At 31.0% G+C, this 17,656-nt stretch overlaps 1 protein-coding gene across 1 annotated transcript; it reads right to left on the reverse strand.

The window, feature by feature from the left end:
* Positions 1–7,667: 7,667 nt before the first annotated feature.
* Positions 7,668–12,947, reverse strand: LOC127287411 (uncharacterized). The gene has a single exon (XM_051314335.1). It carries the CDS (start codon positions 12,945–12,947, stop codon positions 7,668–7,670), a length of 5,280 nt encoding a protein of 1,759 aa, XP_051170292.1.
* Between the last annotated feature and the right edge of the window lie 4,709 nt (positions 12,948–17,656).

Genomic DNA, 17,656 nt, shown 5'->3' on the forward strand with positions numbered 1-17,656 from the left:
CAATTTTCAAATTTCCTTATTACACTACACTATATATGTATACACATTTTTTCACTGTAATATAATTAAATAACAATCATAAATGATTAAAATTAATTATTAATAAATAGATAATAATACTAAAAAATAATTTTTACAAATTTTATTACACCGATTTAAAACTTATAGGACTATTCACGTTTTTTTGAATTTTTTTAATTTCACAGCACTGACAATAACTTTTAATTTGCTTAATTATTCCTTTTTTTAAAAAATCAGAAAGAAATCTACTATTATATTTTACCATTCGACAAATATTGAGAGTCGATAATGAATTGTCACTCATTATCATAATCTTCTCTTCTTTACCCATAAAATGTCAAGTACAGCAGTATACTGTCAGTTAAAAAGTGATTTTTCGGATAACTCTTTCCTTTTCCTCGATCGAGGTATTTTTATACTTTCTTTTTCTGTATATATCAAGAATTATGAATTTTCTACCGTTTTTTCAATGTTTCAATAGTTTTTCATATTATTTTAGCAGTTTTTTAGACACGAGAAATATTGCGGATGATTGGGCATAATGCATTGGACAATTGATCAAACACTCCAATTGTCCGAATGCATTTTAGACAATTGAGCAAACGGCTTGCTCAATTGTCCGAACTGCTATCTCAAAAAATACTTTTTTACTGGGTAGAATTTTCATTTGTTCGAATTATCATTTGATATAATTTCCATATAACCGATTTTGCATACTACAGAATTTTTACTTAACCGAAAAATCATTTAATAGAATTTCTAATTGATAGAATTTTCATTTGTTCGAATTTGCAAATGGCCAAACAAACAATCGACAGAAAGATTTCGGCGCGATTTTTAAAATTAACCATTCAAAAATTATCCATAAAATTGTGATTGGTTGATTTTAAAAATCGCTTTGAAATCTTTCTGTTGATTGTTTGTTTGGCCATTTGCAAATTCGGACAAATGAAAATTCTATCAATTAGAAATTCTATTAAATGATTTTTCGGTTAAGTAAAAATTCTGTAGTATGCAAAATCGGTTATATGGAAATTATATCGAATAATAATTCGAACAAATGAAAATTCTATGGAAGGAAATTCTACCCAATAAAAATTCTGACAAATAAAAATTCTCTGAAGTGAATTTTCGGTTATATAAAAATTCTATAATATAGAAAATCGGTTTGATGAAAATTATGCAAAATACTAATTCGAACAAATAAAAATTCGGCTCAAAACTAATTATGACAAATGAAATTCGATAAAATGAATATTCTGACTAATGATTTTTAGAACATAATCAAGCGCCCCAATGTTAAATTCGACTTTAATAAAATAAATTTTTATTCATACAGAAGGCACTAATGTACAATTGAAGAAAAAATTTTGTTTTTTTCTTTTTGATAAGAATTGTGGACCTTAGATTGGACGCAATGGGAAAATTTCAGCAGCGAGTATATGACGTTTATTTTATTATTAAATTTTATTTTTTTTCAATAAAAAAATTAAATTTCGAAGGTTTAAATATATTCCTGACATTTACACATTTTTTGACTTTCTATAAAGTAGGCGCACCCCCCTTAAGATGCAACATTTTTAAGTCAGCTTTGCTGAATTTACGCAATGCAATTTTTAATTTTTTTAAATTTTAAGACACATCTTAAAATAAGATTTTCTTTATTGTAATAAAAAATTATCATTATTAGTTGATTATTAAAAAACTGTCCATTACGTATTAAGTATTTTGTATATATTCACAATTTCATTGATAAAGTTTGTTTATTCTTCACGAATAAAAAAATAAAAAAGATACATTATAAATAATATTAAAACACTTTATATGGATAAATTTGAGATGTCAAAAAACTTTAGGTCGATACGATTTTAAAAATTACGAAAAAACCAATTTGAAAATGCAAAAGGTACCCGGGTACCTCGTCAGTCATATAAAGGTTAAACAAATTTTTGAGTGTTTTTAAATATTTACAATTACATATCGAGATTTTAACCTAATTAATATTACTGGTAAGTTTCATGCGAATCGGTCAAGAATTATGAGCTCCAGGTGTGTCTAATTATCAAAAAAATCAATTTTTACCGTACAAAATTGAAAATTACAAAAAGTTTTGAGTATACCCAAGAAGCACGTAATATAACCTCAATATCAAGGTAATATTACATGTAAGATTCGTAATATAACGTTGTAATATTACAGTAATCTTACAGTGATCTTAAAATGTCCGCCTCAAAGTAATATTACCGGTAATGTTACTGTAATATTACGCGCTAATATTAAGGTAATATTACAGTAATATTGCAGTAATATTATACCGTAATATTGCAGTAATATTATACCGTAATATTAAGGTAATATTATACCGTAATATTAAGGTAATATTACAAGAGAATATTACAGTAATATTATGGGAACATTTCTTTACGAAAAAAATCTACCTATCCAGGGAATCGAACCCCGAACTCAAAGCAGACGAGTCCAGAGTTTTACCAACAAGCCAAATTGACTTATAATATATTTACGTTTTTTATGCTTTATGAATAACTCAAATCAGTCTGTAATATTACTGTAATATTATCGTTAATATTACTGTAATATTACCGTTAATATTACAGTAATATTCCCGGTAATATTACAGTAATATTCCCGGTAATATTACCTTGAGGCGGACATTTTAAGATCACTGTAAGATTACTGTAATATTACAGCGTTATATTACGAATCTCACGTGTAATATTACCTTGATATTGAGGATATATTACGTGCTTCTTGGGTATTTAGATGTCCTTGATTATATATCGAGATTTTAACATAATTAACATTATTGGGAAGTTTCATACAAACGTAAAGAATTATGAGACCCAAGTCTACCTACGAATCAAGCAAAAAATTTTTTTTCATAAAAAATTGAAAATTTTAAAAAATTTTGAGTGTATTGGAATTTCCTTTAATGTATATCAAGATTATATCCTAATTGATATTATTTGTAAGTTTCATGCGAATCAGTCAAGAATTATAGGCTCCAGGTGTGTCTAATTATCAAATTATCGATTTTTTATCACAAAGAAATGTAAATTTAAAATTTTTTTGAGTGTATTTAAATATCCACAATTATATATCCAGATTTTAACCTATTAATATAGTTAATTTTTTTTCATCTTTCTGTTTAAAAGTTACAAGTCTTCAAAAGTTCACTGTTTAAATTTTTCAAAAAAATTCAACCTCCCTCTCTCTCTAGTTTTTGAAAAAACCTAACAATACAACAATACAAAAAATTGCTTTAATTTGCACTGTAAAAAATAAATAAATAAATCTCGCTTAATGATTTGTCACGACGAATTGTAATGAATGGAAATGAATTCCTAATGGGAAAAATACCATTGGCGAATTAATGGCCCAATAATGGGAGCCAGGGATGCCAATATAATTTCAATAATGGCACCCAATAATGGACCATTATTGGTAAAGTCATTTTTATTATTTTTTAATAGTTAATATTTTTATTATTATTTTATATTTATTAATTAAATTAAAATAAAAAATTTACCCGCTCCCCCTTCGGGGTAGCGGAGACATTCTCATCCGCGATTCGCGTGTAGGGGAGGGCTCGCTACGCTCGCATGTTTAAGCGCGCCTCGGGGCGCGCGAAGAGCACTCCGTCGCGCTACACGCTCCGAATGTTATGCTGACTCTACATTAAATATTATATTATAATATATTAATATAATAATTATATGATTATTATATAGGATTAATTTTCTTAAAGTTCTTCGACTTTAAGGATAAAATTCTCATCATGGCGCACTCGCGCTTTGCGCTCGAAAGTATGATGCGGAATTAGAAGTGTTTTTGAGTATTTGAATTTTTCAAATAATGAATCCAAAACTGTCACAAACAAGTACACTTGAATGTACTTGAAAATGTTCACGTACATGTTCTTTGTTTCAATTCGTTTAATTGTATCGAATTTTCTATTTTCTTTGATTTTAGTTTAAATTATGACTATGTCAAGCCACTATACCTACATAATTTTTTTGCCTTTGATTATATAAGCAAATTGCGTGAAGATTTTGTGGGTATACATACACACAGACAGACACTTTCGCCGGACCATGATTTTTCGATTCAGAGCACCTCAGAACGTTGGGGAAGGTGGGGGAATTGGAGCCCCTTAAGGACAATGATTAAAAAAAACCAACTTATTGTTATAATAAAATATTGTTTTGGTCATTTTTTACTCCTTTTGTTAATTATCTTTGATTATAATTAATTCGAAATTAAGAACAAAAAAGTAAGTTTACAAAAAAAATGTTTTCTAAAAAAATGAATTGTCTCTCATTACCCCACCTGTGGGGTATTAGGAGCTCTCACTTGAAATTCCAATAAAATGATATAATTTTTATTTTCTTTAGATATTTTTCTTATTTTGTCAATAGTTCTGGACAGATGAACACGTTACAAATTATTTAAGACATAAAAAAGACCTACAGCTTCTTTAGTATTAGAATATCCAATAATAACACATTTTAGACAATAAAACACAAATATTGATTTTTAGCAATTAAATATACAACAATATCAAATTTTATAAATGAATCTTGTTTAATTTTCAAAAAAATAAGAAAAGCCATATCGAGGTAACGAAACTCTGCTGGATGGCACAATTTTCCCATTACCCCAAAGAATAGAAAAAGTCAATTTTCGACCAATTATAATACCTTCTCATGTGATGAGAATGTTAAAAATGGTCATCACAGTATTAGTGAAACCATTTCTTCCAAAAAAAAGTTTGTTTCACATCCTAATAAATAGGAGAGACATCGGGCAAAAAAATATTTCAATGAGAAGAAAATTTTAGTTCACTTCTTATATACAAATCTAGTTGCACGTCAACTGCGAGAAAGAGTGATGTTCGCCCTCCCTTTGCGGCGTTTAGCGAACTAAAGTGATCAAACTCACGAATTCAAACGAATACAAAATACTTTGCTCATTTTGCACATCGTTTAACAATGTGCAAAATATTTTTCTCATCGTCCGTTCGCGTGAGAAAGTAGGCAATTTTGATTATAGTTGTAGTTGATTTGCAAACGAGGTTATTAAAATATCCACTAATCCAAAATACTTCATATAGGGCTCGTTGGATGCGGAATTATGTCAACTTTCATTTAGTAACGTCAGAATTACGATAACTTTATTTGTTTATAAAATATATCATTTTTTATTAACCTTAATAATTAGTTAGTTAACTAAAAATTGTAACTATGATATAAGTAGATGAAAAAATTTTTGACATATATTAAAAATCTGATTTTAGATTCTTATTCAGCAACCCTGTAACTTTTTCATAACCAAATTTAATGAAAATTCATTAAAATTTGTTCACGTTAGTCAAGTTTTCACATTACTAGTTTTGATATGGTTGATTTTTGATTTTATACAATGCATTATCAGTCCACTGGTTTAATTACTATACATCTACTACGAATTTTTTTCAGATTTTTCCAACCCTTAATACATGAAAAATAGGTATTCTGTTTACAGTTACCCCAAATGACCCTACAAATATGGATAATATTTTTTATTATAATTGTGAAACATAATAATAATTTATAAAAACTACATTTTTAATATTAAAAACAAGTTCTAAAAAAATGATTAAATGTTTAAACTATTATCATTAGGTAAGTCGTCGCACTTACCCGCACCTCAGACAAATTCATCGATTTTCCACCAACAATTTAATTATACCTATTACCTAATTTATTGAAATGTTTTTATTTTTAATGATTACCACATATAGGTGTTTAAACAGACCTGAGCGGTATTAAAATCGTACATACCATTTATAAAAGAGTACTCTTGTTAAATCGTCCACTCTTTTTACAGTGTGACTAATATTATTCATGTGCCCCTTTTTTTTAGGCTTTGACTACTTATACATATATCAACAAAACAAAAATGTTACTTTTGAAAACACGTATTAGGAACCATTTCATTTTATCTGTCTGCAAAAAATTTGGTCATCACACAAACCCGGAAACATAAGTAAACTATAAAAGAGAAAGCGGAGAAACACACTCTTCTTTAGGTTGGTAATCCTGGAAGTACCACTTCCACAAAAAGAGTTTTTATATATGAACACATTTAGGGCTCAATTAGGGCTAATTTAGTACCACGTGAAAAAATTTAGGGACCTTTACCTATTTAAAATAACCTTTGGTACTGCTAGCTTGACGTCAAGCTGGAAGTACCACACTACAGAACCTAAATATTTTTCAAAATTTCTTCCATAGGAATTTAGGGCTCTCAACTGGGACTATTTAAAATTTTCAAAAACCACCCCTAAGTACAAAAAAACATCCCCAATTATTTAAACTCGATTTAATCAAACAATAATCATATAGGAATTAAGAGCTAAATTAGGGTTCTTCAATAGCACTAAATTCACTTTTTAAAAGTGCATCCCAACCACCCCAGCCAAGTAACTGATAGATACTCAACCACAAAAACTACCCTCAACTAGTTAGAACTCAATGTTTTCAAAAACCAACACATATGCATTTAAGGCTAATATAGGGCTCTAAAATATAATTAAATTGGTTATTCAAAAATAATACACCAACTTCCAAAACTACCGTGGGGTAGTTCAAACTTAATTTTTCAAAAAACAAATATTTAGGAATTTAGGGCTAATTTAGGGCTCTTAAATGAAACTAAATTGGGTGTTCAAAAATGATGCACCAACTTTCAAAAACTGCCGCGGAGTACTTCAAACATAATTTTTTAAAGAAACAAATACTTATGAATTTTGGAATACTTTAGGGCTCTTAAATGTAACTGAGCAATTCCACGTGAGATTCAGGGGTCTATCCTCCAATTCCTTCTATACTACGTTTTTGGGTAGAGGTTATGGGTCTAATTGAGTAAAAAAAATTTTGAAAAAAAATATTTATTATTTTTCGAGATATTTGCATTAAAAAATTAGTGCAACATTTTTTTCAATTATTCATAACTTTTTCACTTTTAGTCCAAGCAAAAAGTTTCTTATACGTTTTTTGCTCAGAAAATATTAAAGTTTAAGAAAAAAAAATTAATTATAAATAAATAAATTTTTTAAATTTATTTATTTAAAAAATTAAATTTGTTTTTAATTTTTAAACTTGTTATCGGGCTCCGTTTAAGCTGAAAAAATTCATGAACATTCCTTAATATGAGCCAAAGACATGTGCCAAATTTGGCGAGATGCCCTATTTTTTGTTTTTGAGATAATTGTCGACACGTGAAAGTCTTTAAAAATTATTTAATAGAATTCTCTTTACGTGTGAAGAGGATAAATGGTTAGTAGAATAAAAAAACAATAAAACAAGAAAACACTTCAATAATTTATAAGTCTATCAATGTTTATTTAGAAAATGTCACTCCACAATTTATTTTCTTTATTAACAATATAATTATATAATATAAAATTTAATGCGAAAATACCGCTATACGTCGTTTAGTTCTAAAATCATTCTGATTTAAATTTGTCAGTTTAGCCACACCTTCCGAGTAGTGGGAAAACCCTTCTACCTTTTAAATTTCCCTTTCTTATTAATCGCGCAGCGACATACTGCCAGCCTTGAATGATTACATTCAATCATAAAATATTAATTATCAATAGGAAGCGGAGCTAGTTTTTTAACAGCGCGCATATATTCTCCCGAGGATGTTTTAATTTTAACCACTCTTACAATATTATCCTCTCCCGGAAATACCTCAATTATTCGACCTAAGACCCAACGCAACGGGGGTAAATTATCATCCCTTACTGTCACTAATCTCCCTACCTTGATATCCTCGCTTTGGCCATTGTACCATTTATTTTTAATATTAATTTCATTTAGATACTCATTGTACCAACGTTTCCATAAATTATTTTTTATTTTCTGTACATGTTGCCACGAGGATAATCGGTTTACATTAATATCAGTATAGTCTACAGTAGGAATACTTTGCAATGATTTTCCGATAAGAAAATGTCCTGGAGTAAGCACCCGAAGATCGTTTGGATCCGTTGACATAGGTGTAAGCGGGCGCGAATTAAGTATCGCTTCGATTTCACACAGTAACGTAGTCATTTCCTCATATGCCAACAATGATTCACCCATCACTCTCCGCAGATGATGCTTCAGGGACTTCACAGCTGCTTCCCACAATCCACCAAAATGTGGTGATCGCGCAGGAATAAAATGCCATTCTATTTTTCGGTTAGCCAATGTTCTTTGAATTTTTTTGTTATGATCATTGGAATTAAGCAAACTGTGAAGCTCCTTTAGCTCGTTGCTTGCTCCTATGAAATTTGATGCATTATCCGAATATAATGCCTTTACTTGTCCGCGCCTACTAAAAAATCGCCGTAAAGAACCAATAAATGCATCAGTAGTCAGATCGCTTACAAGCTCTATATGTACAGCCTTGGTTGACAAACAAACAAATACAGCTACATACACCTTTATTTTTTGTTTATTTCGCAATCGTTTCTCCTTTATATAAAAATGACCACAATAGTCAACACCAGTATGTTCGAACGGATAACTGCCTGTAACTCTCGCTTTCGGATAATTACCCATTGTATACTGTATGTCTCGCGGATTCGCTCTGCAACATTTTACACAGGAATGTATAATCTTTTTTACTACTGAACGACCATCGACAATCCAAAAATTTTCGCGAATTGCATATAAGGTGGCATTAATACCAGCGTGTTTCAATTCATTGTGAGTGTCACGTACGAGGAGATTGGTTACTGGGTGATTTTTAGGAATTAGAATCGGATGTTTGATTCCATTTTCGACATCGGCATTTTCAAGTCTTCCTCCTGCTCGTAGAAGTCCCTCTCTGATTATAGGTGTTAATCGAAGAATTTTCGAAACGTTAGGAATTATTTTTTGTTTAGACAAGGCATCAATTTCTTTGGAAAATTCTTCCTTCTGAATTTGTTGAAAAATCCTATTCAATGAAACTTGCATCTCCTCCGAAGTTAATTCACCCGAATTGACTGAACGTTTTCGAACCCTATCAGCAAATCTGCAACAGTACGCAACAATCCGAGTCAATCGCGTCAACGACGAATATCGATTCCACAGCTCGAATTGATCACTCGAAACAAGTTTCGCATTCAGAATGGACAGTTTTGGTTCCGCAGGTATCTTAAAACTGTCAATTCCTATTGAGTGATCAGGCCAGTCTGATTCATTCAATTTGAGCCACGTAGGTCCATGTTTCCATAATTCATTTACGAGAAAATCCTTTGGTAGCTGTCCTCGAGATATAAAATCTGCAGGATTTTCCTTGGTAGATACATGTCTCCAGTCAGATGGATTGGTAGAATTTTGAATTTCCGTGACTCTATTTGCTTCAAAGGTTTCTAATTTATATGGTGGCGTATTTATCCAGTTCAATGTGATCATGGAATCAGACCAGAAATATATTTTCTCGAAATTTATTTTCAGCGCAATTTTAATTGCTTCATACAATTTAACGAGAAGTTTCGCAGCACATAATTCCAATCTTGGTAAGGAGATGACCTTGACAGGAGCCACCCTTGATTTTGAACATAGTAAAATAGATTGATGTCCATGATCATTGGAAGTACGGAGATATAAACAGGCACCATATGCTTTTTGACTTGCGTCAGCAAAACCATGCAGTTGGCACTCCTTTGCCTCTGGAACCCTGACTGATCTTGGAATGCTCCATTCAGACAAAAGTGATAATTGCTCCCGATGAGTCTGCCACAATGTTAGTGATTCTACGGGAAGAGGATCATCCCATCCTACATTCATCTTCCAGAGAAGCTGCATTTGTATCTTCGCTAAAATCACGATCGGAGAAATGAGTCCAAGAGGATCATACAGTTGCGCTACCTGAGATAATATCTTTCTCTTGGTAATATTCTCAAATGATTCTAATTTGGTCTCGAAATTGAATCTTAGTGAATCCTCCGAAGAATTCCATCTCAATCCTAAAGTTTTTGATATTGGATCTCGACCCAAAATTTGATCCAATTTTTTAGAGCCTTCTTCAACATCATTGATCAACTCTGAGTGATTTGAATTCCATTGACATAAATTTAATCCGGCCTTTTTAGTCAGTTTAATGAGATCCATTTGGAGTTGTTTAGTTTCTTCGAAAGTGTCCCTACCAGTAGCCAGATCGTCTACATAAAAATCTTCCTCCAGGACCGCAGCTGCTATTGGAAATGAGTCTCTCTCATCTTCTGCCAGTTTCTTCAAACATCGAGTAGCTAAAAATGGTGCTGCAGCAGTACCATATGTTACTGTGTTAAGCTGATAAGTTTCCAAAGGATCGTTCTTGTTATATCTCCACAGTATTTTTTGGTATCGTCTATCACCAGGATGAATGATGAACTGCCTATACATCTTCTCGATGTCCGCAGTGAGAACAAATTGATGCTGTCTGAATCTCAAAACCAAATCAAAGATGCCACTCTGAATTGTTGGTCCAACCATCATTGCCTCGTTCAAAGACACTCCAGATTTTGATTGAGCTGAAGCATCAAAGACGACTCTCAATTTTGTGGTAAGGCTTGACTCCTTCAAGACACAATGATGAGGAATATAATATCCAATTTCAGGATCCACTGATGAAATGAGTTCCATATGATTCAAATCTTCATATGTTCTCATAAATCGATGATAATCTTCCTTCAGTTTTGGATTTCGCTCCAATTTTCTTTCCAGGATAAAAAATCGCTTTTTTGCTGCTTCATAAGATGATCCCAAAAGATTCAGCTTATCATTGAAAGGTAAGCGAACTTGGTATTGACCCGATGATAACCTCTCTATATTGGAAGTAAAATGCTCCTCGCACGCCTCCTCTTCAGCTGACAAGAATCGCCTTTCAGAAAATTCCTCCAATTTCCAAAAATTCTCCAGTTGAATGCTTAATGGATCTCTTATTAAATTGCTGGAGAACCGGTAGCGACTCGCCTGATCATTGATCCTTCCAGAGACGATCCATCCCAACCTTGTACTCTGCAATGATGTCCCAGGTGTGGAGAGGGGAACTCTGTTCACATGCAGCAAATCGTAGAAAAGCTCGGCTCCAATCAACATGTCGATTCCTGATGGTTTGTCAAATTCGGGATCAGCTAAATTCAATGTTTTAGGAATTTTAAGGATATCTTTATTCAATGGCATGATAGGAACATTTCCGGTTATCTGAGGTAACACAAGGAAATCAAGCTTGGCTGAAAAGGAAGAATTTCGTGATTGGAATGTCGCAACGACCCACTCAGAACTATTTACCTCTTTATTATTAACAACTTCTATCGTAGCGTTAAACTTTGATTTCTTTAATTTAAGACGATCAACTAAGTCTCGAGTTATTATATTCGGTTGTGAACCGCTGTCCAAAAGAACTCTACACACATGTTTTCCCTCACAACTGTCAAGAACATCAACTACAGCTGTTGATAAAATTACTTCGGAAGAGTCCTTTATGTGACAATTCTTTACTTGAACCGAATCATTTTTCTTATCATTTGAATCCAAACTAGATTGTACAATTGAATCAGAATGCATCGCGGTATGATGTCTACGATTACAAATAGAACAATTTCTCGATTTACATTCTCCGATCATATGACCACGCCTTAAACAATTAAAACAAAGCCCCTTTTTCTTTACTACTTCTGTTTTCTGTTCATGAGGTAGTTTTACGAAATCTTCACAACTCTGAATAAAATGATTTTCATTACAATGATAACAGTGTATATTTCCCTGTGTTGTTACTAATGTTCTTCCCAAAATTTTCCTATCATTATTCGCTTGAGATTTAGAGACCTGAGTTACAATTTGTTTACCATGATTATTACTATTATTATTATTATTTATACCAAGATGTAAACTTTCTAAAATTTGACATTTCTCCCTTAAAAATTCAATAAATGAATCAAAACTAGGCACATTTATACCCTTCACCGAACGTTCCCATTCTCTCCGTGATTCTTTATCTAATTTTGCAGAAATTAAACAAATTAAAGGGACGTCCCACGATTCCGTTGGTTGACCGAGTACTTTTAATGCTCTCACATGTTTAAGTGTCGTGTCTAGCAAATCACGCAAGCAAGGAGCTGATTCTTTAATTACTGATTGTAAATCAATCAAAGCTTGCATATGATTAACAACTATTATGCGTTTATTATTATATCTATCCTCTAATAATTTCCAAGCTATACCGTAATTTGCTTCTGACGTTTCTATATTTTCTATTACTCGAGCAGCATTTCCTTTTAAGTACGACCTCAAATAACGTAATTTTTGTACATTGGGAATAGATTCATCGTTATGAATGATAGCAGTAAACGAATCGCGAAAGCCCAACCACTCTTCGTACCCTCCGGAGAAAATGGGAAGGTCTAGCTTGGGTAGTGGGAAACGTGATCGGATAGTTGACGCCTCATTATCATTTATAGTCGCACGGGAGGTGGCAAGTTCTCGTAAATGCTGTATTTCAGACTCGTGCTGTACACGAATCCTCGTCTCTAATTCAAAAATGCGCAAACGCTGTCGTTCCACCTCCTCCTGATTAACATTGTCATTATTATACATAGTAACTGTTTGATTGGAACACTCATTAATTAATTTCATAGCTAAACTTGTATAAACAAAATAATTATCTTCAAATTCTGAACGTTCTATTTCTCGACTAGGTGTAGGAGCAAGCAACTCTATGGTCTTTTGAGCTTGATCATATTGAGACCACGTTTCTTCGATTTTTCCTAACCGTATTTTTAATGCATTAGGATCAATATTCTCGCGCGGTTCATCTTTCAATTTTTCTAAAAATGTTTTAAATTTTGTCAAACGCGATTTACAATTCGTTCGATCTTGTCTCGCATGATCAAGCTGTGTAACCGACATGATAAACACTCACAATACAATCAATCACTATTATTATAATTATAAGAAAATTTAACAAAACAATAGATATAAATACGCTTACTTTACTGACGAATTACAAATTGATGACCTTTGATGAAAGCTGCTATTGTTTGTCAGTTATTGTTGCTGAATTTGAAGATTGTTGATTGCCGTTGGAATCTCGTAATCGTAGTTGAAAATTTTCCAAAGTTGACACCAAAGTAGAATAATTCTCAATCTCAATAATGAGATGGGACCAAAATTAACAAATTTGATGATATATCAAACTTTTGAAACCTCTGAAGATAAGTGAGACACCAACGACACCATAATTAATGATAAAATTTCAAATATTCGTTATATTTTGAGAATGATATGTACAGCGGCTTGTACAATATTCTAGTTTTTCAGCACCAAACCCTATAATTCACTTCACGATAAACTTGATAATTATCAAACCTTAGCAACACAGTTCAATACACTTAAAATAGTACAAAATATCCAACTCGAAGGACCATGTCGACACGTGAAAGTCTTTAAAAATTATTTAATAGAATTCTCTTTACGTGTGAAGAGGATAAATGGTTAGTAGAATAAAAAAACAATAAAACAAGAAAACACTTCAATAATTTATAAGTCTATCAATGTTTATTTAGAAAATGTCACTCCACAATTTATTTTCTTTATTAACAATATAATTATATAATATAAAATTTAATGCGAAAATACCGCTATACGTCGTTTAGTTCTAAAATCATTCTGATTTAAATTTGTCAGTTTAGCCACACCTTCCGAGTAGTGGGAAAACCCTTCTACCTTTTAAATTTCCCTTTCTTATTAATCGCGCAGCGACAATAATAATTAATTAATAATTAACAAAAATTAATAAAAAATGAAATATTTTACGAACAAATAAAATTAGAATAATTTTAAAAACGCCATTTTAATGCTTATCAAAATCCGCATCTAACGATCCCTATTTGAACTGTTTCGGATGAACGGATTTTAAATTAATAATAAGTAATAATAATTATTTAAATAATTAATAACATTTGAAAGAGTGACGATAAACAGTTATTTTTTTTGTTTGGAAGATCATCTAATTCTGTGTCAAATAAAAACATTGCAAATAGCATTTTTAACAATATAAATTATTAACAGATGATTATTGAAAATCGCTTTTTAAGCACTCCACGGCACAACTTGGCGTAGGTTTCCTACCAGCTCGGCACGGTATTTTTCGGTCTTTCTCTAAATAACATTTTAGAATTAATTTTCGATTCTTAATAATACTTAATATTCTTTTCTTGACACGGAATCTTCCAAACAAAAAAAAATAACTGTTTATCGTCACTCTTTCAAATGTTATTAATTATTTAAATAATTATTATTACTTATTATTAATTTAAAATCCGTTCATCCGAAACAGTTCAAATAGGGATCGTTAGATGCGGATTTTGATAAGCATTAAAATGGCGTTTTTAAAATTATTCTAATTTTATTTGTTCGTAAAATATTTCATTTTTTATTAATTTTTGTTAATTATTAATTAATTATTATCTCAAAAACAAAAAATAGGGCATCTCGCCAAATTTGGCACATGTCTTTGGCTCATATTAAGGAATGTTCATGAATTTTTTCAGCTTAAACGGAGCCCGATAACAAGTTTAAAAATTAAAAACAAATTTAATTTTTTAAATTAATTTTTTTTTCTTAAACTTTAATATTTTCTGAGCAAAAAACGTATAAGAAACTTTTTGCTTGGACTAAAAGTGAAAAAGTTATGAATAATTGAAAAAAATGTTGCACTAATTTTTTAATGCAAATATCTCGAAAAATAATAAATATTTTTTTTCAAAATTTTTTTTACTCAATTAGACCCATAACCTTTACCCAAAAACGTAGTATAGAAGGAATTGGAGGATAGACCCCTGAATCTCACGTGGAATTGCTCAGTTACATGAGAAAATAATATAGAATAATTAATTTTCCCTCAAAATCAATGTTGTAACCCATCAAAATGCGTGGCTTGAAGGCGGTTCCAGAATAGGTGCAAAAGCCAAGTTAAGTTGCAAGTCCAAGTGACAATCTTATGAGTGCGAAAGAGATAGGTAGTCTATCTACCTTTTTTGCACTCATGGAATTTGCATTTGTACTTGCACTTTAACTTAGCTTTTGCACCTATTCTGGAACTGCCTTGAAACTCCGTATAGGCGATCGCTCGCGCCACGGCTTATTTGTTTAAACTTATATATTTAAAAAACTGATTCAGGAATCTTGCTGCAACTTTACAAAAAACTTCCTTATATAGTAATTAACAAATCTCTCACTGGAAGTTCTTTTAATTTTAAACTTCCTCGCAGACTTTTTGTCGGCAAAGGTAAGAAAACGCCGTAAGTGACATGTCTCTATTTATTAATAAAAATAATTAAACAATTGATGATTTTCATACGTGTATACCAAATTCCAAAACAATTCCTTAATAATTCTTGAAGATACGACAATTCATGTTTTAAAATTGAATAAAATTTGTAAATAAAAATTTAACAGCTTTTTGTCCTTATTAATGGAAATATTCACTCTACAAAAAAATATCAAAGAAAAAAAAGATGCGCCTTCTTATTTCCTATAAGTTAGTGGTTTTCAAAATAAAAAAATTTTAATTTTTCTCCATTTTCGTACATTTGACTGCCTTCACAGTAACTGGCCGAGCACTCATCCCCTTATTGTATGGAGGCCCTCAATTTTTTTTAGATCAATTATAGAAATTTTTTACGATTAGACAAATTCCGGAGACCAATCGTTCATTATATTTGGACGCTGCCTTTCTAGATAGGGCTAAGATATGGTTCGAGACTCAATCATTGCAAACTTATAATGATTTTAAACAAAAAATTTATTATAAAGATGAATGAGAAATTCCCTTCCAAGTGTATATTTTGATAAGAAACAAAATTCGATCAATGTTATTATATCCTACGAGTGACTAAAAAAGAAAAAAGTTATTTTGATTAAAAATAAAATAGTTATTAATTTTTTATTGAGACATTGCAAAATTCGTGAAGTGCAATTTTCTCAATGCGAGGAAGTTCGACAAATTTTCAGTAGCAACAAACTTCCAGTGAGAAAGTTGTTCATTAAGGTCGAAAGAAGTTTTCCGGAAAGTTACGATGGAATTGAACAATTAATCACCATTTTGACTATCCTCTCTCCGCAAACTTCACAAATTCACGCTAGCTGGTCGTCTCCAACCGACGCTACAATCTTAAAGTTTCACCAACGAGCGATAAGTTTTTATTTAATTTTTGTTGTTATTAATCAATTTCCATTGTCTTTTGACCTAATATTTTATTGGCGTTTTACTCGATTCTTTACATTTAACTAGCGCCTCCGACGGCCTTTGGCCGTCTCTGTTGCTTCTATTCTTTGTTAATTCAATTTAATTTTCAATTCATGTTTCATAATTTATTACAATTATTTTATTAAATATTTATTAATATTGTTAACAAAATGCAAAAAGGCATGTAATTATAGAGAAAGTTTCAAACAGAAAAATAATAATCTATTATATTTGTAAAATTTGTCTAAAAATAATAATAATTGTTGAATAATTTTTTTTAAAACTAAAAACACTTTTTTTATTCAAGGTAATATTATTTTTATAATAATTTAATTTATTACAATTATTTTATTATAATTTAATAAATTTCATTATTTTAAAAAAGCGCGCGCTATTTTGTCTTGGGCCAATTAAGTGATTTGAACTAAATGTAAGTTATGTTCGTTTCTGATTCATGACAGCTGCAAATATTTACAACAAATAAGCTTTGCAACTGTATATTTGTTGCAATTAAGTAAGTTATGCAAAATATATATGTGGAACAATAATTTAAGGTGATTTTTATAAAATGAATATTAATTTAGATGCTCTGGAAAGCAAAGTTCATTTTTTCTTACATTCAATTTTTTCGACAATCGAGATATTTCGATACATTTTCATGTGCTTTGCATGCACTGTCTTTTTTAAGAAAGGATTAATTCTTAAATTCTGTTTTATATTTTAATATTCAATTGTTTATTATATAATTTTATTATTTTATGTGTATGTGTGTGTGTCGGTATGTATGTGTTTGAGACGCGTCTCTAAAAGCTTTTGACGCAGCATTTAATAAAATTATATTTTGTTTCAATTTTTTTTGAATATTTAAAAAAAGCTGTAGAATATATTATACAGGGTGTTCCAAAAGTATGGAAACTTGCAAATATCTCGAAAAGTACGAATTTTTGTAAAAAATGTTCAAGAAAAAAGTTGTTGCAAACAAAAAGATGTACATCTTTGAAACCAAAAAATTGGGCCTGGAGCCCAATGTTGGGCCCTACAATGAAAAAAGTGATTTTCTTAAATGAGACCACTAATTTTCAGTATCAAATTCGTAATCCCCATGAAATTCTGCGTTCAGACATGTGGTATAAGTGCCCAAAATATTGGGCCCAGTCCAAGATATTGGGTCCAAAATTTATCAACAGATAAATAAATTTTAAAAAATCGCATCTTGGAGGGATTTTGAGATCACAGGATTAGAAAATGAAAGCTAATTTTCAAATTGGGCATAGAGTCCAATGTAAGATTCCGCCGCCCAATGTGAGGGCCCAATATTTTTGGAATTTGTACCACAAGTCTAAGCCCAGAATTTCACAACGATTACGAA

Source organism: Leptopilina boulardi, unplaced genomic scaffold (assembly GCF_019393585.1).
Source record: "Leptopilina boulardi isolate dan_hultmark-lab unplaced genomic scaffold, ZJU_Lbou_2.1 LbouV2_122, whole genome shotgun sequence".
Lineage (NCBI taxonomy): Eukaryota > Metazoa > Arthropoda > Insecta > Hymenoptera > Figitidae > Leptopilina > Leptopilina boulardi.